Here is a 21,277-nt window from a genome sequence, read left to right as displayed (position 1 = left end):
TCATTCCTATGATGTTCCTAGTGAAACATCTTTGGACTTTTTTCTTTTGACCTTTTGCAAACCTGCTGAACAACTATAGTTATTGCAAAACTAAGATTTATTTTTATCATGTAATATCAAAGATGCGCAAGATGCTGGTCTAGATGATCACTTATAGAGGGAGCGCCAACAAGATAAGAATCTTCTCTCTTAATATTTATTGTGACTGAACTTTCCTTTTCATCTACCTATTGCTTGAAATGAAAGGCAAAAATACCTGTTTAAACATGTTAGTGTAATGTTTTGACAAGATTATTCACACATTTTTGTGCAAAGCAAAGACTTTCTTTAATGCAAATTGGCTGTCAATAGAGACCATATTTATTTGCAAGTTTTGGTCAGGCCTACTAATAACCCTTGAGAGTTGAAGGGAAATCAAGCAGTTAACGTCGTTCTTTGGAGCAAAACTGGAGACAACATAACCAGCCAACCTGCACCGTAAATTTATATGATTTGCCACTTATTTCAATTCAGTGGCAGGTTAAAGCAAACAGTATTCTGAGTCAAGATGTCACAGAGATGACAGAACTGCACCATAAAATGACGTTTTTTAAGGTTATCGCACATCTTCACCCAATTATCGAAAATTTAATTGGATCGTGATGCAAGTTGGCTGTAATCTTTGTCTAAATTCTACGTCAACAAAATGCCTAAAATCAGGTTACAGACTACATTTTTCCTTGAATTTCCCATTATTTCACTGGCCTATTACTAATGGGCCGAGTGAAGCTTTTGAAACCAATGGAGCAAAGAACTGGAGAGTGCAACATTTGACTCAAGTGCCACCTAGCAGGTGTATTATTGTTGAAACAAAAACTTCACTTCAGTTATGAAATCTGGCTTCAAAAGCTTGATTCCATCTATCAGCAATAAGGACTTAAATCTACCCACGGGAGAAGCCATGATCCACTGGAATATGGATGGGGATGTTAGGGTTATGAATGGACATTTCTGAAAGAAGTCAACATCTTTTGTTCTTCTTCAAATAAGACTGACCCCAGGTTGCTTTGACTTTGCATTTTGAAGTTTCAGGTGAATCAAAAAGTCAAAAATTCTGCCTACACAAAAATACCAGCATCAGAGAGCAATACCAAAAAGGCAGTATGAATATTCTAAGACAAAAAAAATGACCCTAATCTTGACCGAAATTGTACCAAATTTGTCTTCTTAAATGTGCCACTAAGCAGAGACCAGCCCTTTGAGCATTAGATGGCAATAGCTTCCTAAATTGATGTTTCAAAGTTGAAATGACCCATTAAAACAACAATATGAACTGATCAATAGTAAACTTAAAATAACCTGAAGGGGAAATAAACCATAAAAACATTTGTTTGAACGCAATCATTCAGTACAAGATAATTGATTCTACAACATGTGGCTCTCAAGTCAAATGGTTAATGAGATGTTACTTTTACCGGCTGCCATTTGTATCCTCCTGTTTTTTGTTGCATTTGGGAAATTGTGCAAACTTATTTTTATAAATCAAGGAAACAATAAATATTTTCCTAATCTCTGAGTGATTACGCTTTACTTTGATTGTAATAAAATATTTTTGTGACTTCAGCCATGTAAGGTGGCTATTGTATCAGTTAATACCACTTTGTGATCCCGACTTTTGGCTCAGCTTTTGATTCTGGCTTTAAAAGATTGGCTCGTCCCATGAGTAAAAATTGAAATCAATATGACTTCTCCATAGTTCCATGGAACTATGGAGAAGGATTGAGAACTGCGGCTTTGTTGGATTATCAAGTTTGTCATCCACACGCGAGCTTTCGGGAGTAAAGCCATGAATGTCGCCATGTAATGTCAATCGTAATTTGGAATGTTTGCTACTCGTTGTAAAAATACCTCCCAATTGTATAGCTCACAGCTCTCAGCATTGTTATTAAACGGAAAAGTTGTTTCTAACGTAAAAAAAAGTCTAAACTGCATTCAAAATGTCAACAGATGCTCCATAAACGGTCACCCTATATTCCCTCAGGTTCGCCAAAAAGTGTAAAAATTAGCCCAACTCTCAATTTAAGCTTGATTTTCACGAACGTCAAAAATAGTGATTAAGAAATACTTTCGTTTATGGACGAATGATTTGAATAGCATGGCTGCCTTCAAAGGTCAGATCGGTTTTGGAAGGGTAGATCACCTTGAGGTTTCCCTGCGCGTCCTCAATCCGCATCTGTTCCACTTGCAAACCCCGTTGCCCTTCGGGTGTGGGCTGACCCAAGCCCAGCTCCAACATATCTCGGAGCAAAGCGTCGCACACGGTTTTGGCCGTTGCAAGTTTAACTGTACTGGTCACTTCCACCAAAATATCTCGCGTCTCCGGACCGATCTTACTCACATCGCTATTGGTAATGGGTGGAAATGAGAGCGTGGTCCCGAGCTCGTCCACCAAGCACGCGTACACGGCCTTATCCTTGAGTAGATTCAGATATTGATGAATACCCGAGAAGGTGTTGCGTTTCTTCTCCTTGCGCACGGCTTCGGCTTGATCGCGCAAATGTTGGACCAAAGCGGGTGCGGAAAAGGCCCGGTTTTGGTTCAAGGGCTGGATGTGCAATGAATCCGGAGTTTTGGCCGTGTATAAGATCTTCCCCGGCACAATCTTGGCCAGGTCGTGGGTGGCGATCGTGGCGGCTAATCGCTTTTCGCAAACCGTGTCGTGCAGTTTGGTCTGAAGCTGGATGAATTTCTTCAAATTCGGCCCACTTAAATCCACGCCCCGAATGAGGCAGCCTATGATATAAGGTCGGATATCTTTCGTGATATCTTCCACCACAATGAGTGGCGATTCGTCGCGAATGTGCAATACCTCTAAAACATCACAGGCCTCATCCAATTCGTTCGCCACCTCTTTGACCGCATTTTTCTTGCCTTTCTTGCCTTTCCCTTTTTTGCCCGGCTCTCCCGTGGATTCAGCCGCATCAGTTCCGGTTCGGGGGCAATTCTGTCGAATATAATCCAGCACGGGTTTGGTGCCCTTTTGAGCCACCATTTTTTTCAAGCGGTTATCTTGCAAGGGGTTGTTCTGGAGCAATAATTCTTTCATGCGACTCAAATCGGCCAATTCACCGGGCACCGATGGCAGGGGATTGTCCGAGGCATCCAATTTCTTTAAAGACACCAACTTGGCCAGATTGGGATCCAAAGCTTCCAAGCGATTCTTGGCCACCACCAACGTGGCGAGCAAGCTCAAGTCTTCATGGCAAATAAAGCTCAAATCCTTCAATTGATTGCCGCCTAAATCCACATGGGCTAAACTCTTCAGTTCCTTGAGCACGGGCATGCTCTCAATGGCGTTGTTGGCCAAGTTGAGCGTAGTCAAGGCCGTCAGAGCGCTGATTTGGTCCGGGATTGCGGTCAATTGATTGCCGGATACGTCCAAAACTTTGAGTTTCGTTAAATGACTCAAAGCCGGGCCGGATAAAGAGGTTATTCCATTTTGGTTCAGCAGCAATGAGCTCAGATTGGTCAATTGACCGAGTTGGTCGGAGACGTGGACCAAGGTGGGACATGAGCTCAGGTCCAGTAGGTTGAGGTGGGTCAATTGGAAGAGGGGCTCACACAAGGATCCTCCATTGGAAGCCAAGCGCTCCGACAAAGTGGCACCGGAGAGCTTGAGCTCTCGCCGATTCTCCTGCCGAGCCCGTTCAACCTCTGGCCAAGTGGACATGGTGTGGATGTGGCTCCGGATTGTGAGACTAACCGGGGATGTTGGGGTGGGTCTAGGAATTGTTTTATCTTAACCTCGTGTGATCGGCCTAGGCGAATCGTGACGTCACATGTCAATACTCCAAGGAACCTAATGGTGAGAGGTCTCAAGCCAAGAGTTGAATCCTCGATTACTGTTAATGTTGGATGTTTTTGTATATCAGAAAATTGACAAGATTTTGGACCCAATCTGGTGTAGGAATCTGAGTTGAGGAGAGGCGATCAAACTGTTGTTGCGAAGACTACAAAAAAAAAATTCAAATTTTTTTTTTTTTTCAGCTCCATAAGTTGTTGATAAAAATTTAAACGAATCACTTTGCCAATGAATGAATGTTATCAAATTGAATCAATCAATAGATCTTATTCACAACAATCTCAGTTGCCCCAGGGACAGCTACGCTAACTTAGACGTCCCTGATTGACCCTACGTTTTGAAGTAGACAGTTCAGCTCAGGCTTGGCTTTGAATCATTTGAAGCACATCTTGATACTTTGACTGCAGGTTGGTGGGCCAATCCACTTCTGTGGCGAATGTTGACTTGTTTGACGGCTTTATTTGGAATCATCAACCCACTGGCTCCCTCAATTCAGAACCCTGAGCATCACCTAACTAAATGTGTTCAAAATCATCCACTGTGCGGCTAAATACCGGGCACTAGTTCAAAGTAGTAGTGCTAGTTGACACCAAAAACAATTCATAGAGAGATTTCTGTAGCCAGAATTATTTCAACCGGCAGACTTTAGGCTTGGGCCAGATTTTAGATTTACATCCAATAGCCTTTTGAGATCCATCAAATTATCTTCCATATTTAGGACAGAAGAGAAGGATTCGGTGAGTCTATGATTCGTGAGCTCGTCTCATCACTAACTTGTCCTCGCTCACCCAGTCTTTTCAATTCTCAGATGTGGATGAAGAGAAGGATTCGGCGAGTCTATGATTCGTGAGCTCGTCTCATCACTAACTTGTCCTCGCTCACCCAGTCTTTTCAATTCTCAGATGTGGATGGAGAGTCCGAGTCAAGCGAGAATCGAGACTAGCTGGGTTCTCTAGGTACACAATGAAAAATCAATCGAAACGTTAAGATTCTCCTTTGTTTCACGTTACTTTTTGAAATGGCCTGCTGGCCAGGATTAAGCTCTGGTCACGTGTCATGATTGAAAACATTGACCGCCAGCATCAGACAATCTCGTTTCGTATGTCAATGGCATAAACTCATAAACGCATTGCGTTATGCTCTCTCAATGAAGTTGGATCATTAGCCAGCTAGCTGGTAAAGAGAGCCCTATGGTCTGGAACCTGGGCCTACGATCGAGGTGGAGATTCAGTCGTGAGGTGGAGAGCTACACACGAGCTGTATGTGAGTGCATACGTATGACGCAGATACTGGCTCCAAGCAAGCGTCCAGTTGTATGCAGACACACTTGACAAGTTCAAGCTCTTCATCCCGTGTCCTTTTTGAGCCCCTCCTTCGATCGGTGAGAGACCAAACATTGATCTACCTGACTGACTTCATCAGCCATTGAACTCACTGCAGGCTTTCCTTTCACTCATACCAGCCCCATCAGACACCTCTATCCTTCCCTTCCCGGGCCAAACTCGTTCACATCCTCTTCATCATCCTCGTCCACGATGATCCGATCCTATGGCCTAGGCCTATAGGCCGAGCCACTCAAATCTACAATACACTCAGTTTCTCAGTGGACAACGTGCAAGTTGAAAGTCGAAGCATTCCAACAACAGCGGTCTGACGTGTTTCCAAGTGAATTGATCACATCATTATGACTCGGGTGTCGGGGGATATCGTACCGGTTCATGCGCAAGTCACTCGCATACTCGCCGATGGGACCGCACCCGCCGATTTGGACCTAAGGATGCAAGGGCGGCAACATAGGGGCGATGAGTTCGGAATCGTTCCGTGGCTCCATGAGCCCTTGACCATGGACGCTCAGGATGATCTGGATGAGGGCTGGAAGCGCAAGGCCACGGCTGAGGTGGCCGAGAAGGAGCAGTGGCGAGACCGAGACGTCCAGACCTTTCGAGAGCTCGTTTCAAGTATGATTTAGAGCTTAGTGAAAATTGTAGGCTTGAAATACGGACGTTGAAGATCGGGAACATTTACCCTCCGAAAAAGATGGCCTCCGTCCAATCTTTTCGTTTTGGATGTACTTCAATCTCGGTGGCGTTCAAACAAAGATTTAAAAGCACGCTTATATAGTTAATACATGCAAGTCATGGCATTTCTGTAGTGCATCTTAAAAGACCAAAAGGATCCACAAATTTTGATAATCCTTTCTGGAAAATGCTTGATTCAAATCCAATCTAGAAAGGAATGAATATTGGCACTTGCAATAACAACTTCTGTGTCAAAAGCAATCATGGCGATTGAGAGGGGTGGTTTTTTTTGAAGTCCTTTTCTCCTCATTTTCAGACGATGAATCGGTCCAATGCCCAACCACCGATGATTTCCTTCTGAAATTCCTCCGCGCTCAAAAATTCGATTACGATCGGGCCTTAGTCATGGTACCCAATCCGAACCCTTAGCCAAGAAGTGAATGAAACTCACTAGTTCTCTTGACATTATCTTCCAGCTGACCAGATACTTCCGAATGAGGAAATGTAATCCCGAGAATTTCGATAAAGCTCTCCCATCATTGGCCAAGTCCATCTTCTCCCATCAGCAACAGACCGTTCTGCCCTGTCGGGATCGGAATGGCCGACGAATCTTCCTGTTCCGAGCTGGGATATGGGACCCCTATCAGGTCACACCCGGCGACATATTTGCCGCGAATTACCTGCTACTAGAAATGATTGCCCGTGAAGCGAAATCACAAGTGGCTGGCTTGGTTATGGTGGTGGATCTGGCGGGTTTCTGCTTTTCGCACATCATGAACGTGTCCAAGGACCATGTCAGGTCCGTGGCCAATATCATACAAAACACATTCCCATTACGTTTCCGAGAAATTCACATCGTCAACGAGTCATACCTTTTCGATATCGTTTTCGCCCTCATCAAGCCATTTCTGTCGGAAACTATTCGAAGTCGAGTAAGGCCGCGAGTTATTCCATCATCCGGGACATCATCCGGATCATAAAACCAACGGCCCTTTTCTTCGCGTTTCAGATCAAGTTCCATGGATCCAACATGGAATCGTTGCACGATTCAATCTCGCCTTCAGTGCTGCCCTTGGAATTCGGGGGTCAAGCCGGTCCCATGGACAACTCAAAACTAGTCGACACTCTCCTTGAGCATGAGGCATTTTTCCAAGGTAATCAAGAAATGTCTTTATTTCAACTCAAATTTGCGTGTGCATAATGGTGCCCGTTTCTGTTTCTATTTTAGATCTAAATGAGTACGGATTCGTGTCAGATGTGGAGAAAGAATCGCCCAAAAGTCATCCATATCAGGGATACTGTCTGGCATCGCCAGCCGAAGAACCGTAAATCAATGGACCATATCAAAAAGAACACTGGACTGACAGCACCCCATGATGGATAATACTGATCGATCTTATCGCTTTCGTTTTAAAAAGAAGCTTTCGTACCAAGGATCAAATGAACGATGAACTATTGCACCTTTCTATATCGATGAATTTTTTATCCCTCACCGTGATATAACCATAGATCTATTGCAATTATATCCATCATATCAATGGATGCAACGTAAATAGGAATCTGAGCTCCTCGAGAGTGAACTTGTCATTTGTAACGGAAATAAACGCATTTATCACCGATCATAAGCTAAAAAAGGCCGTCTGCTTTTTCATTGGTGAAAATAATCTACGAAAGAGTTAACAAACCTACCATTTGTATCATTTCTATATACTTTTTAAGGACATTAGGGTGAATTGTAGCTCAAGTTACAAGGCTTTCTGTGAATCACGCGATATTGGACGTAAATAATCCTTAAAGTTTATCTTCGATTCAAAGAGCTATATACAGGAAAATACTCATTGGGCAAGTTTACTGCTGTCCTATTTGAGGAATAATATGAGTTCACAATAATGAGCTCTGCTCTCTTGAATTGCTCTTTGCTTGCTCATCATTGTCTGAAATATTCCATAATTCTTGGTCCAACTAGCTTTGTATTACATCTATTTCAGTCATCCCAACCGTAGGTGAATGAGGTGAACAGGCAGAGTGCGTTTGCTTCGTTGAGATCTTTTGTCCAATCCTCGAACATCCCATCGGAAATGGAGGTCGCCAAAGCCAAAATCGCTCGCCCGGATCAACCCCGTGGTAACGACCCTGGATGGTATTTGGAGCTCAAGGAGGACATTGAATCGTTTGGACAAGGGAATTCGATTTCACAAGAGTTTTTCGAATACTGCTTGGCAGCTTTCACAGAGCCCAAACATCTGAATAATCGATCGTTCCCTCTTGGATCGTCCAACTCGAAGCTGAACCACTCTGCCGTGACTTTCCGTGAATTACCCAAAGCTCCTCCGATGACTTCGACCAGGACTGGCCTTGAACAAGAATTGAAAGCCATTTGGGCCAAGAAGGATGAGAAGCTAGAGATATCTCCCATTAAACTTGAATCGAACATTCTAGGCTTGTCCAATGTGACTTTGAGATCCTTGGAAGATGATTCGTTTGAGCCCTTCGACTACACAAAGGTAAAGGAAGGCAGAGAAGTGGAAATCGAAATCAATTTAATATCGAGATTGGGTCTTTGCAGTTTGATTTGTCGTTAGATTTTCAAAGCAAGTCTACTGCCGAAATCTTTAACCGGAGATGCGAAGACGCAACGTCGTCCTCAACAACCGTGAGCTTGAAAGCAGAAAGTGTCTACAACAAGACCATTCTGTGCAAATATTATCTGAAAGGTTTTTGCATCCACGAAAGCAAATGTTCGTTTGCCCACGGTTTGAACGAGCTCAAGCTCACCGAGCGCGACAAGCTCAACAAAAGTCATAGTAAATTCAAGGCTGAACCTTGTCGGAATGTTTATGGTAAGTTGCAGACTCTTACTCCATGTGCAAGTGTTATTCTATGTGTATTCTCCGTTCCCAGATTCCAAATTTTGTCAATTTGGTCCCAAGTGCATCTTTGCCCATAGCATCGGGGAGTTGCAGAATCCCGATAATTTCAAGAGACTCCCGTGCAAATATTGGGGTCGCCGTCGTGATTGCCACTTGGCCGACAACTGTTTCTACGCTCACGGCCGATTCCAGAACCACCACCACTACAAAGCCTTCCAGAAGTGATTTTACTCCCGGAACAATTGCCGTAATCAAATGATCTCATTTTTATCCACCTCTCGCCAATTGCGGCGGGTTCTTGTATCGCTTCATCTAATCTTTTTTACTACATTTGATCATGAATGTAAACTCTGTAAAACAGTATTTTTCTCCAATTACAAAGTTTGAATACATCGGTCAACCAAGCTTGGGCTGCCTTATTATTTAGCAACTTGAAGCAACGTGCATCGAACTCCTTACTTAGAATGTGGAAGGCCAATGGGGTAGTTCAAATGGGCTCTATAACATAAAGGTAGAGAAACTCTAAATCTTTGATGAAAAGCAAATCATTAGCCATGGATATTTTGTTACGCAACATGCTAATCCCAATAGTTCTTGAAAATAAGATATGTGCCATTTGAAATATTATCAACTTATTCGTGCAGCTAGGTCAATTTCAATGGCTAATTCATATTTTGACGTGAGCAATTGGCATCCCAGCAGTTCAAGCCCAGAAATTTATTCCTAAGCACACTGACCACGCCTTCAATACGCATACATCTATTATTTCACTCATGTTCAGACGCGTGTTTAAAATTTCGAAAGCATCGACTGCCGCACGATATGCAGAAACCTGACTACCTTTTCCTGCAAGTACTTCTAGTATATTCCCACATTTTAAAACTTTTCAGTGCACATGGTTTTGTTCACTTAATTAATAACACGATTCAATTTGTATGTAATTTACTTTCATACAGACACATATCGTTTCCCCAACCAAATTCATTGGGATCATTCATTATTCATTGGTACACGTAGTTACAAGTTAAGCATGAATTTCGAGCCATCGCAGTTATTCGGGCGGTCGGTAAACTCCCACCACGACGGCGTGGTCACGCTCATAAGGCTCGAGGGTAACCTGTTCGAGAGGCTTCATGCGTTCACCGCGCATCTTCTTGACCTCGCCGGCAAACACAGCTTCAGCCTCCGCCGTGGAATCGATACAGTTAGCCTTGATTGAGATCACGAAATGGCCCTCGTTCTTGAGGAAATACTGGGCATTGATCGCAACAATCCGAGCCTGGTCGGGTTGAGCCACATCCGCGAAAATGGTGTCTACCATGGGTACTAACATACGATATTTGTGAGGATGACGAGCATCCTCAATGATCGGAACAACGTTAGTGCGCTTCTTGGCCATATTAATCAGATCACGGCCAGATCTGTGCGAGAATTCGACGGCATAAACCATACCTTCCTAGAAACAACAATTACAGGTTTAATCACACTGATTCAAATCCAGATGGTCACAATAACGATAGAATCCAATAACGCCCATAGAGAAAAGAAAATTGTCGGCAGAGTTCTAGATCACCCGTCCTATTGAACAGGTCGGATGGGCTGGTCACGCACTTTGGTCTGGCAACATTGCAAAAGAGAAATCAATGATATGAAGCCTCTGATCGTTGTTGCCATTCACCCACATTCCCTAAATCTGAGGCCACTTACCGGTCCCACCACGTCCGATACGTGGGAAACACTGGTGCCCGAGGCAGCGCCCAAATATAACACTTTCGATCCGGGTGCGATGTGAATGCCGTCCACGCCGCCCAAAATGCATGCGGCTAACTTGGAGCGGAAAGGATTCCAGACTCTGTATTCAATCTTGCCCTTATCGCCCTCCTCGACCGAGATCCGTTTCTCGCCGTACACCGCCTCACCAGGCACCAAATTCAACGTGACCAGGGCATCCTCTTTTCCCCGGGCGATGAATACGCCACCGTGACGATGGGGCTCGACCACAACAGCTCGGGGCCCTCCTCGTCCCCCTCCGCGAGGACCTCCGCGTCCACGGGGCGCACCCCTAGGCCCACCTCGCCCGCGAGGAGAGAATCCTCCACCGCGTCCACCCCCACGATCACCAAATCCCCCTCGACCACCGCCCCGGCCGCCCCGCGGTGAAAAACCGCCGCCACCCCCACGACCGCCGAATCCACCACCCCCGCGTCCGCCAGCCCCGCGTCCACCACCCCCACGACCGCCACGCGGCGAGAATCCTATTAGAGGACCAAAACTGCATTATTTTTTTGGTTTGCAACGGCGGCGTGAAAAACACGTGTCCGGTCGGAAATCAATAAATATCTCCAACATCCGACGTTGACGAGCATAATGGAGGCCATGCCCACTACCTGTGTAGGCGTAGTACCTTAAAAGACTGATGACGGAGATAATTGAAGTGTAACTTACCCGGAGGTCCCATTTTCAAATTTCAGATCTGGCTGAGGTTGTGTTCACGTTCTCGATTCACACGCGTTTGATTTGTAAACAACCGTCCACATGTTTCCACGATCCCCAGCTGAAATACAATAGAGAGGCGAGAACCATGAGGAAATATACTCTGAGAATAACATTATGTAACTCAATCGGATCCTATTTGGCTTTGTGGGGGCCAAGTTTCAAGATTGGATTGTTATTCAGGTGCCTATGATGGGCATTCGAGATCTTAATTTGAATCGATGACCATGTGTACTTTGTGCGCCACTAGCTCAGTGAACGAACGTCTTCTCCCTGAGAGGTCCAGCTCGCAACAGGTAGACTGTCAACTCCATCACTTAACCATTTTGGTCGATGTAGATGGATTTATTGGGCTACTAAATATTTCCAGCTAGTGCGTATCAAACATCAAACTCTCACTATTTTAGCGGAAAAAGCATGGCAGACCCACCCGATCACTTGGTGATTGGCACCCGAAAGAGCACGGTGAGAACTCGATTGAAAATGTACTTGAATATATTATCTGTAAGCTGGAAGATGATTTTCCACCTGCCAGTTGGCTATGATTCAAACTCATTACGTGGAAGCAGCGCTGAAAGAAACCTTTCCAACCCTCAATTTGACCATTGATAAGCGGACCACCAAGGGCGATGAAGTACAAAACGTGGCCTTGAACAAGATCGGGGACAAGAGTTTGTTCACCAAGGAGCTAGAATTGGCCTTAGAAGCCGAGGAGGTGGATATTGTGGTCCATTCGCTCAAAGATTTGCCCACTACTCTGCCACCCAATATGATTATTGGTGCTATTCTCAAGTAAGTTCAACTGAATAACTGTCTATAGTAAACAGATACCATAATCACAATATCACTTTTTTCTTTGCACAGACGAGAAGATCCAAAGGATGCCGTGATCATAAAGGATAAAACAAAATATGCCCATCTGTCAGAATTACCCGAAGGTAGTGTGATTGGCACCAGTTCTGTTCGGAGGGCAGCTCAAATTCGAGCCAATTTTCCACATTTGACCATCAAGGACATTCGCGGAAATCTGAATACTCGGGTCGAAAAGAAATTGGAAGGTACTCAAGATTACGACGCCATTATTTTGGCCTTTGCTGGCATTGCCCGAATGGGTTGGGAGGAAAAAATATCTCATGTAAGTAGTCCCATTCTTAATAGAGATTCCTCCATACTCCCTCGAACAACATCTACTTTTATTGCATTATCATCTTGAAACAGCGGGAAAATAGTCTTTTTATCAATCGAGAATAATTTAACACCATAAAGAACAGATCTAAAACGAAAAGTAAAACAAAATATTTCTCTAAAGTAAGTTTACTTTTCCCAAATTTGGATTATCACAAAATTGCTTTTGTTTTACGACAGTAACCACAGAAACTGTCTCGTTGCATTTTTCGTAAAAAATATTATACTGTTGCTTAAACTTTTTTTCTGAGCTCTTGCGTTACAACAAATTTAATGTCACGTCAAAAGCCAATACCACTATCACTACGAAAATGTTATTAGAACGTAAGCTCCCCATTACCGAACGAATATCTCTTTTCTCTTTTAGGTCTTGGATGACGAGCATTGTTTACACGCCGTGGGACAAGGTGCTTTAGCCGTGGAATGCCGTGTCCAAGATTTAGCCATTTTGAAGACAATCCAAACCTTGACCGACCGAAACACGGCCTTGGCTTGCATTGCCGAGCGAGCTTTCATGTGTAAACTTGAAGGAGGTTGCTCAGCTCCAGTAGCCGCCCACGCTCAAGTTCAGGAGGGCGTGTTATCCATGAAAGGGGGAGTCTGGAGTTTGGACGGCTCCGATGCCCTCGTGGCCGTCTCGACTGTGACTTTGAGCGGAAATTCCGATCCACCCACCGTTCAGAACGAGTCTCAGTATGCCGGATTTGTGGGACTTAATCTCCACGAAGCTGACCTGCAATCAGCCCATGACCTAGGACTGAACCTAGCGCTGAAGCTTATCAAGCGAGGAGCTGAAAAGATTCTCATGGCCGCTAAATTGGCCAATGCCACCCCATCTTGAAGTCTAGGCACTCTCGGCATCATCGATCCATTGATGAATAGTTTGATTTTTAAGAAATATATTCAATTTTGAAGTGAAATTCTTTTCCACATTAATTCTCCCCAAAAACCCGTACTCGCTACAACTGTTGATTGGTATTTGGGCTAGGAACAGTGCTGGCAGATACCTGGGCTTGGAACAAGCCAGAATGCCTCTGAAAACATGCCAGATCAAGATCTGAATATGCCAGATCAAGATCTGAATATGCCAGATCAAGATCTGAATATGCCAGATCATATCCAGAATATGCCAGATAAAATCTAGAATATGCCAGAAAGAAGTAACAAATAACATCTCATATTTGTAACTTTCTGTTACATGTGGAGGTGGCTAAAACATTGCACCTTAAATTACCATAAGTGGTTGATTTTCTAAAGCAACAGTTAACTAATCTATAACATACTTGTACTTTGTAATTCCATGTTTCCAGGCTCCAGTCGAAAAAATGTAACGACGAGATAACACTCTGAAAATCTGTTAATTTAAATGGTGAATAATTTCATTTCCAAGATCTTGCTCCAAAACGAGTGAAGTAGGTTACACCACGGACTTTTAGAGATATGGACTGCAAACGGAAGCAAAAATATCCTATCTCGTAAACCGCTCATCTTTTTCCAAATAAGCACCTCATACGACCCTAAGATCTTGTTGAATAGATAAACTCAGCCAAGTTTGAGCCCAAACCTATGCTTAGGGAACTCAGGAGACATGTTCAAAGTTACGTAGCAAACACTACATAAAATTTGAATTTTCGGCCTGTAAATGATATGAAATTGACCTACCGTTAATTGAAGGGATCTAAGTTTCTTATTTTATTACTTTAATTCGAAAAGTGGCTCAGAGTGGCTATGACCAAGAGCAGGCCGATTTGGCGGGAAGCTCGTTCGCAGTCCATATTTCTAGAAGTCCGTGGCTACACTTTAGGAAAGGGCAAAACATCAAAATGATTTTTCGAAATAACTCCATCGAAGTTTCAAGATAAGTAAAAAATATTACATTACTAATAAGGATTGTTCCACAATTGTTGAAGAATTAAGCCAGCAATTCCTTTCGCAAGAAAATGGCATTACCGAAAATATTGCAAAAAAAATATTTTTTTTAAATCTTTAAACAAATTTCTGTTAGCTTGTGAAGACAGATCAGCAAATGTAAAACCCCAAATTCAAATCAATAATGCAATCAAATGAGAACGTACGATTGATCAATGTTAGTGACATGCAATTTTCTTCTCATTTTATTGGTAGGTGAAGCAATCAATGTAAGACAATCAATGTGAAGCAGATTTGTGAGGAAATTTAAGTTGTCAGCAGAATAGCCAGAAAAAGATGCCAAAATAGAATTATTAGAAAAGATAAGTCTGAAGAATGCCGGAAACCCAACTTCCTGTCAAATGTCCCACCTGCTGGCACTGCACATGATTTAGTTACAATAAAAAACTTTACTTGATATGGCCTTGATGTAGACAAAAATAAAGTGGTCTGATGACTTAAAAGAGATTAGAGAGTGATAATTTCAACATATGATAGTTGCCTCGGACAATTAGAGGTAGATGGTAATGATAGATAGACATCTGGGGAGAAGTATTGCAGTTCCATCAATCAAGTCAAGGCAATAAGGAGGCACTACGTCACACATTGTGGTTACTTGACTACAACTGGAAAAAAGCAACTTTGGAAATTAATATTATGGGGACACCATCACTTCCAAGGTCAATTTTTTTAATGTTTTAGTTGGTCATTTTGTCGAAAAATATCAATGATGATACTTTGGCAGCAGAAATCGCTTTTAATGTACCTCCCCCCATTGCTCCACCCGGTAAGTGTCCAAGGTCTTACGCCCAAGTGGTCACTCCCCCTCATTTTGCAACACCAACACAGAGTCCCGTCACTTAGAATCAGGTACTAAATGGGGAGCCCACAAAATTTAACTCTCGTCTTCTACGAATCAGTTGAATCTATTAAAATGAAAGGTTATAATTCGTCTATCTATTACCTTTCAATCTTTATATGATGGTTGGTCTACCAGCAAATTTGAGTTGGCAGACCGAGCTAGTCCTTGAATGTAGGGTTGATCTGGAATGCTACTTGATTTTTTTTACAAAGTCTGACTTGAAAGTTGTTGTCGGGTCAATAGGGCCTACGTATTTCTTACGAACATTAGAGGGAAGCAAACTAAACAATGGAGGAGCCCGAGAAAGAAGAGAAGTGGACTTCATTGTTCGAACTAGCCTGAAATCTCGATTGCTTGAAGATGCCCTCAAAACGCACATTAAGTGGGTGACAAAGTTCATGGATACTTTTAAAGATGTACTACAGTATCAGATTTTTTTCATACCTTCTATGAATACTGTACAATCCCAACCTTTCTAACCTCTCCCAATGCGAGAGCTCTCTCATTCCTGTGATGTTCCTAGAGAAACCTCTTTGGACTTGTTCGACCTTTTGCAAACCTGCTGAACTCATTGGAGCCCAAATGGGTGAAGGAAATTCAAGCTGTGGCTGAACAATCGACTTGTACAGAGTTAGCCTCATGATGCTATCTCTGGACTTGAACGTGCGATATATCCAACCAGATTTTTGAAAAGCTTTACCCAACTTCAACTGGATATGCTCATTGATCTTTCCATTATTTTGGAGGACTGCGCCAAAATCCTTCATAGATGAGACCTGCTCAATATCTTTACGTCCATTATCTACAAGAGGAGTATTCAAAGGGGTTAACCCCAAGGCTATCCAACGGAATGAAGTTCCTTTCATTATCAATTCCTTGTTTAAAATTCATCCTTAAACTATTGTATGAATTTTATGAGCACTTTTTGACAAGTTTACAGGCCTTAGGAGGGCCTTCCCATGGGGTCACCCAAAACCAAATTTGGGGATAAACTAACATCTTTTTTGTCGAGCCGCCAATCTTTCCAATCGCCGTCACCCTGATGACACCCTCTTGAAGTAATCCCGCTTTTTCAACGCCTGATAAGATAGAAATTTGGATGCATTTCCATGATCTGACCTGACTCAATGTGCTTAAACTGTTCTCATTTTTGCTTTTTTACTTAACAACCCTGATCTAAGATCGCTCTGACTACACCAATTAGCACTTACCGCCTTCCACGTTTCGGGAAACTAGTTATTTCAACCTGAATCATGCTTACTCCACTGCTATAAAAAGCGGTGCGTTTTCTTCATTGTCATCAGTCGTCCTGAACCCTCCGCCAGCTCAACAAGTTTCGAAAATGGCTCGCACCAAGCAAACTGCTCGAAAATCCACTGGAGGCAAAGCTCCTCGTAAGCAGCTCGCTACCAAAGCCGCTCGAAAGTCTGCTCCGGCCACGGGTGGGGTGAAGAAGCCCCATCGCTATCGTCCTGGAACTGTGGCCTTGCGGGAGATTCGCCGGTATCAAAAGTCGACCGAACTGTTGATTCGGAAGTTGCCGTTCCAACGCTTGGTTCGTGAGATCGCTCAAGATTTCAAAACCGATTTGCGCTTCCAATCGTCGGCCGTCATGGCTTTGCAAGAAGCCTCGGAGGCGTACCTGGTGGGACTGTTCGAAGACACGAACCTGTGCGCCATTCACGCCAAACGCGTGACGATCATGCCCAAGGATATCCAATTGGCTCGACGAATCCGCGGGGAACGCGCTTAAGTACTGTCGTGGACACGTTAGCGAATCTTGAGCTTAGCCCAAGATTGTAAATGTTTCGAAATAAACCTTGACCTAAATATTCTGTATTCTGACTTATTACTCGTTTGGAGAAACCATTGGTTCTAGGTGTTTGGTACTTACTCCGACATCACACCACGTTCAACCAGAGGAACCTAGGCCTAGAGCGTCCCATGCGAATGAATGTGACTAATTTTGAACCTAATGGGTGGGATAGGGTTTGATATCTCATCGCAGAGGCGCTGTTATCAATTGGCTTGATATGCACTGGTTCATGGTTACGATTGGCTCTTGTAACGGGTTCGATGACGGGATGGCGTACAGGGTGGAAAGAAATTAAGGGCGGCGCTTAGTGGCTTCTGAAAATTTTTCCTCTTACTCAAAGAATAATGTGATCATAAGAAATCTCCAGTTTTCATCAAAAGGGCTTATTGAAATACCTAGTGCCATATTATTAATGATCCGATTTAACTCTAAAGGACATGGGTCATCCTCTGCTGTTTGGCCACCGAAAGATTGGCTCTTGAAATTCCAGATTTCGGCCCTTGGTCCGGTCTGTTCTAAATGGATTTATCGCATTTGCATGATGTTCTGCACTTTCAAATGGATTGTGGATGAACACTGAAAGGCTCGTCAATGTCCCTTGGCCTTTGACGGCTGTCAGGATGCCCTTAGCTTTGGTTCTGACCTTCAGACTACGCTCACTTGCATTTTCAGACATTGTTTTGACGGCAATCTTTTAGAGGGTTACCCATCGCCTCTAGGATATCGTTAGACCATTTGTAATATGCCACTATGTACTTAACAGTTCTGCCTGAGGAATGCTTGTGGTTTAATGTCCAAAAAAATCTTTGAGCAAGGAGAAATAGTGTGAAAAACAGCCGCCTTCAAAATAAAAGGCCACCCAAGCAGTAATGTAGTAATCGGCCGATGGTTGTTTAGCTTCACAAAGTTAGGTTAGTTAACCCTAAGTATGCCTAGGCATTGAGATTGAAAAATTTCGGTACACTGCATCCTGTTGGTATGTGACTCGAGGCGTAAGGACGAAAGTTGGGTTGGCACAATAACTTTTACTCGGATCAGGGCATCATCCTTGTCCCGAGTTCAAATGTAACATTGGTCATCAATAAGAAACCTCGAAAATAATTACCACCTATATTTGCTCCATGTAGGTCAAATTTGGGAGGACACATGGTTTTCTTTGTTAAGCTGGAAATGCATTCTACGTTCCAAAACCATGGGTTGAGGAAGATAGATACGAAAGTACCCATCTGCAGGCTTTCCCATCTTTAGGAATACCTAAACCATCTTATAAGCACAATAAGAATGTAAGGTTGCAATTGAGATAAAATATTTGTTATTTCAGTCACTTCGTGAAAATAGGAGTGGGTGTCTGATGATGTTGACCCGCCTTCGTGATTTATGTCCATCACGCGCAAACTTGCGGATGTTTCCGTACCTCCAGGGCATCCAATTTTCGTGTGAGCCGAGTTCCAACCGCATCATAGGGGAAATACAAAACAGTCCAAAAACAACATTGCTGGGGGAACCGCAAAACCGGAGGCTATGTTTGATGGGGTGACTCCCTTGAGAGCGGCCGAATGGTGGTAGAATAAATACAATCTGCACTCACTTCTCAAGTGGATAACTAAATTATGTACACAAAACAGGGTCAAAAGAAGACGAAGAAGGCCATGATCTAAACGATGTCATATTTATCCGGAATGAATAGTGTCTCGGACGAATACTTCACCGGCGCCTCGGAATCCACATCCAAGCAATCCAAGACCTGCGGGTCAAAAATTTTTCCATTGTTATCCAACGACGATATTCCTAAGTGAATATTCAAAGTGGGCGTAAAATCCTCCCAATCTGGTGGGGTACCTTGATCTCCGAATAGGTCTTTTTGGAATAAAACGACACGTGGATCGGAAAGAAGTCATCGGCATTGCCTCCACAAGAGAATTCCATGCTGCCCGTCTTATTGGAGGAATCGATCACAGGTAATTGCCAAAGGAGAGCACCGCGTTTTTCGTACGTGTAAGCACCATCACATTCGGCTACCACAGGGGCGTTCACCCCGTGTCTAGATTGAGCAAACGTCCATTACAATTCTGATACCGAAGTATTAGTTTCAAACTTACGGAATGGGGATGCTGATGACAACGTCATTCAGTTCGAGTTGTTCTTGCTCCAGCTCATATTCTATATTCACATCGCAACCGCCCTGTCCATTATCCGATGGCCAACAATTGACTGGAAAGAAAACACCCGGACCACTGAAAATGCCGTTATCGTGTCATTGTCTAGGTATGCTTACTAGAAAGAGGAATATTGGATTCCTCCGTCGTAGTGTATCGCCATTTGAGCACACCCACATCCGTGCTGAGCGGGAATGGCTTCCCCGAGTTCTTGAGGCCGATTTGGGCCCGGGTTTTTAGAAGTTCCTTATCAATATTTGGATGGGTCTGCATTTGGATGCCTTTGTTGGTAGGATTTTGGAGCTGAAGTTTGATTCGCCCGAATTGGTCGTCAGTGATCCTCAAAGTCATGATGCCGGACAATTCCATCGATTCCAGGCCTCCATCGCGGTTGGCGGTCACCGTGATCTTTTCTTCCAATTTGGCATGAACACTAAGCAGGATGAAGAGCAAATTGGTAACTTGATTGATATCTAACATCCCGTCAATCGCAGGCCTTACCTCTCTGTTGGGATTTCGGGTAAAACCGGCGCTTTCGAAGCAGCGGGCTGTTGCTTGGCCGATATTTCCGTCATCACATTCACTCCTTCAGACATGAGCTGATCGACGAAACTGTCCACATCCTTGGCCTTACCGCCCAACTTCATGGCCTTCGAGTTGGTCGTCTTTTTCCTGCAAACAGTCGAATAAATCAGTTATTTTATGGCCCCATCTATCTTATTAGTGGCTAATCCTGTAGACGCTTACGCTGGGGCACTGTAAGTGGGTTTGGGCGGTTCAGCGGGCGTGGATAACGTGTCCCCAATATTGGGACCAGGCGTGAACCCACCTTGTCCACCGTAACTGGACATGGGTGGACCTCCACGTCCGCCACGTTTGGCAATCTCCATCTTCTGTCGGTGAAGCTCTTTGGCCTTTTCGCGCATCTTTTGCTTGGCCTCGCGCTCTTGCGTTTGTCGAACGGCTTGATACACTTTCTCCTCATGCGAGTCCATCTCGACAAAAGTGCGAATCTGAGCCAGATTGACGCTTTCGCGATATCCCAAAGCCACGATTTCGTCGAAAGCGAAAATGAGATTGAAGGCGTTATCCAAGATATCGGCCTCGTCCATATTTCGGCAATACTCGGGCAGCTGTAAGATCATCGTAATTTAGTGACATGAACATGAAGCCGCACTTATTTCATTGACATTTTAAAGCCATGTCACCGTCTGAAGGTCGCACACCGAGCTGATTAAGGGACTACTTTCTATTCGATTCCTCGCTCACCCTTCACGCAGATTCGAATTAGATTTACCATGAAAGGGTTGTGAGAGAATCTCAAACAGTTCCACGACTCCAAATGTAAATATAGTTTGCTCTTGGGGTGAAAATGGAGCCTGACTCACCACTCGAGCGAAAAGTCGCAACGTTTCCAAATCCTCGAGGATGTTACTGGTTTTGGTGGTAATCAGCAACATGTATATCTTCTCCATGGGTTGATACACATATCGGACGGATTCGGTCTCGACAAACGTGTGCTGCTTAGTGGACGACGAGCCCGGTCCACCCGAACCTCGGCCCGAGCTCGCTGACGTCGAACCCGAGGACGAGGAGATGAGTTTAGGAAAGGCGGCCAAGAGACCCTCGATCCGCGATTTGGTCATCTCCACAAACTGCCGGGACAACAGAGCCTTCCCGCCTCTCGTACACACGGCGGCCGCCAACAACACCTACCCCCGGATAAAAAAATGTAGTAAAATGAATGTCAAGTCCAACCAACTTAACTGCAACGCTAAATCCCTTGCATTAACTCACCATGATGACCGCGAAAGACGATGGTCAGGGGTCGAGGGCGGATGATATGGATCACACAAGGAGCTGGGATCCGGATGCGGGCACGGAATTCTGGCCAGGAGTTGAGTGAACGACGACGATCAGACAGAAAAGACACACACACAGCACATTGCTGGCTACTAGGACTCAGATGACGTGGAAAAGCGAGGCAGGAGAACTTGAGAACGTAACACGCCAACCAGGCTGAGTGGTATGGCCGGCTTCTCGGGCTTGTCGAGAAGATCTGCCCAGAGAGAGGAGGCCGAGCTGGCCAAGGAGTATGGGCTCGCCGGTGATGGAGATTGAGGGGTCG

General features: G+C 44.1%; 7 protein-coding genes across 10 annotated transcripts; 4 read left to right on the top strand and 3 right to left on the bottom strand.

Annotated features, from left to right (window-relative positions):
- Positions 1–1,979: 1,979 nt before the first annotated feature.
- On the bottom strand, positions 1,980–3,821 carry LOC131883571 (leucine-rich repeat-containing protein 47-like). The gene has a single exon (XM_059231073.1). The coding sequence runs from the start codon at positions 3,707–3,709 to the stop codon at positions 2,111–2,113; it is 1,599 nt and encodes a 532-aa protein (XP_059087056.1). The 5' UTR covers positions 3,710–3,821; the 3' UTR covers positions 1,980–2,110.
- A 934-nt stretch (positions 3,822–4,755) lies between these two features.
- Positions 4,756–7,478, top strand: LOC131883778 (alpha-tocopherol transfer protein-like). Of its 2 annotated transcripts, none has more exons than XM_059231338.1 (6): positions 4,756–5,222; positions 5,304–5,799; positions 6,176–6,267; positions 6,336–6,791; positions 6,869–7,013; positions 7,088–7,478. In XM_059231338.1, exons 2-6 carry the CDS (start codon positions 5,526–5,528, stop codon positions 7,186–7,188), a joined length of 1,068 nt encoding a protein of 355 aa, XP_059087321.1. In that variant the 5' UTR covers positions 4,756–5,222; positions 5,304–5,525; the 3' UTR covers positions 7,189–7,478. The 2 variants fall into 2 exon arrangements, with proteins under 2 accessions (XP_059087321.1, XP_059087320.1); XM_059231337.1 differs by having other exon boundaries at positions 5,282–5,799.
- A 330-nt stretch (positions 7,479–7,808) lies between these two features.
- Positions 7,809–9,134, top strand: LOC131883710 (zinc finger CCCH domain-containing protein 6-like). Its single transcript, XM_059231234.1, has 3 exons — positions 7,809–8,363; positions 8,426–8,699; positions 8,761–9,134. Exons 1-3 carry the CDS (start codon positions 7,938–7,940, stop codon positions 8,952–8,954), a joined length of 894 nt encoding a protein of 297 aa, XP_059087217.1. The 5' UTR covers positions 7,809–7,937; the 3' UTR covers positions 8,955–9,134.
- Positions 9,135–9,654: 520 nt separating this feature from the next.
- Positions 9,655–11,202, bottom strand: LOC131883709 (rRNA 2'-O-methyltransferase fibrillarin-like). The gene is made up of 3 exons (XM_059231232.1): positions 11,175–11,202; positions 10,437–10,984; positions 9,655–10,185 (listed from the first exon to the last, which is right to left on the bottom strand). The coding sequence occupies exons 1-3, from the start codon at positions 11,185–11,187 to the stop codon at positions 9,781–9,783; spliced, it is 966 nt and encodes a 321-aa protein (XP_059087215.1). The 5' UTR covers positions 11,188–11,202; the 3' UTR covers positions 9,655–9,780.
- A 214-nt stretch (positions 11,203–11,416) lies between these two features.
- LOC131883708 (porphobilinogen deaminase-like) lies at positions 11,417–13,327 on the top strand. 3 transcript variants are annotated; one of them, XM_059231231.1, is made up of 5 exons: positions 11,417–11,518; positions 11,630–11,687; positions 11,758–12,014; positions 12,087–12,357; positions 12,775–13,327. In XM_059231231.1, the coding sequence occupies exons 2-5, from the start codon at positions 11,640–11,642 to the stop codon at positions 13,246–13,248; spliced, it is 1,050 nt and encodes a 349-aa protein (XP_059087214.1). In that variant the 5' UTR covers positions 11,417–11,518; positions 11,630–11,639; the 3' UTR covers positions 13,249–13,327. The 3 variants fall into 3 exon arrangements, with proteins under 3 accessions (XP_059087214.1, XP_059087213.1, XP_059087212.1); XM_059231230.1 differs by having other exon boundaries at positions 11,497–11,518; positions 11,593–11,687; XM_059231229.1 differs by lacking the exon at positions 11,417–11,518 and having other exon boundaries at positions 11,530–11,687.
- A 3,131-nt stretch (positions 13,328–16,458) lies between these two features.
- On the top strand, positions 16,459–17,007 carry LOC131883711 (histone H3). The gene has a single exon (XM_059231235.1). The coding sequence runs from the start codon at positions 16,520–16,522 to the stop codon at positions 16,928–16,930; it is 411 nt and encodes a 136-aa protein (XP_059087218.1). The 5' UTR covers positions 16,459–16,519; the 3' UTR covers positions 16,931–17,007.
- Positions 17,008–18,288: 1,281 nt separating this feature from the next.
- LOC131883707 (coatomer subunit delta-like) lies at positions 18,289–21,118 on the bottom strand. Its single transcript, XM_059231228.1, has 8 exons — positions 20,947–21,118; positions 20,538–20,861; positions 19,897–20,282; positions 19,651–19,821; positions 19,269–19,582; positions 19,093–19,204; positions 18,833–19,034; positions 18,289–18,737 (listed from the first exon to the last, which is right to left on the bottom strand). Exons 1-8 carry the CDS (start codon positions 20,947–20,949, stop codon positions 18,648–18,650), a joined length of 1,602 nt encoding a protein of 533 aa, XP_059087211.1. The 5' UTR covers positions 20,950–21,118; the 3' UTR covers positions 18,289–18,647.
- Positions 21,119–21,277: the final 159 nt, after the last annotated feature.

The sequence above is a fragment of the Tigriopus californicus genome, chromosome 7 (genome assembly GCF_007210705.1).
Source record: "Tigriopus californicus strain San Diego chromosome 7, Tcal_SD_v2.1, whole genome shotgun sequence".
NCBI lineage: Eukaryota > Metazoa > Arthropoda > Copepoda > Harpacticoida > Harpacticidae > Tigriopus > Tigriopus californicus.
Note: the sequence above shows the minus strand (reverse complement) of the source record. Positions and strands in the feature narration are given on the sequence as shown.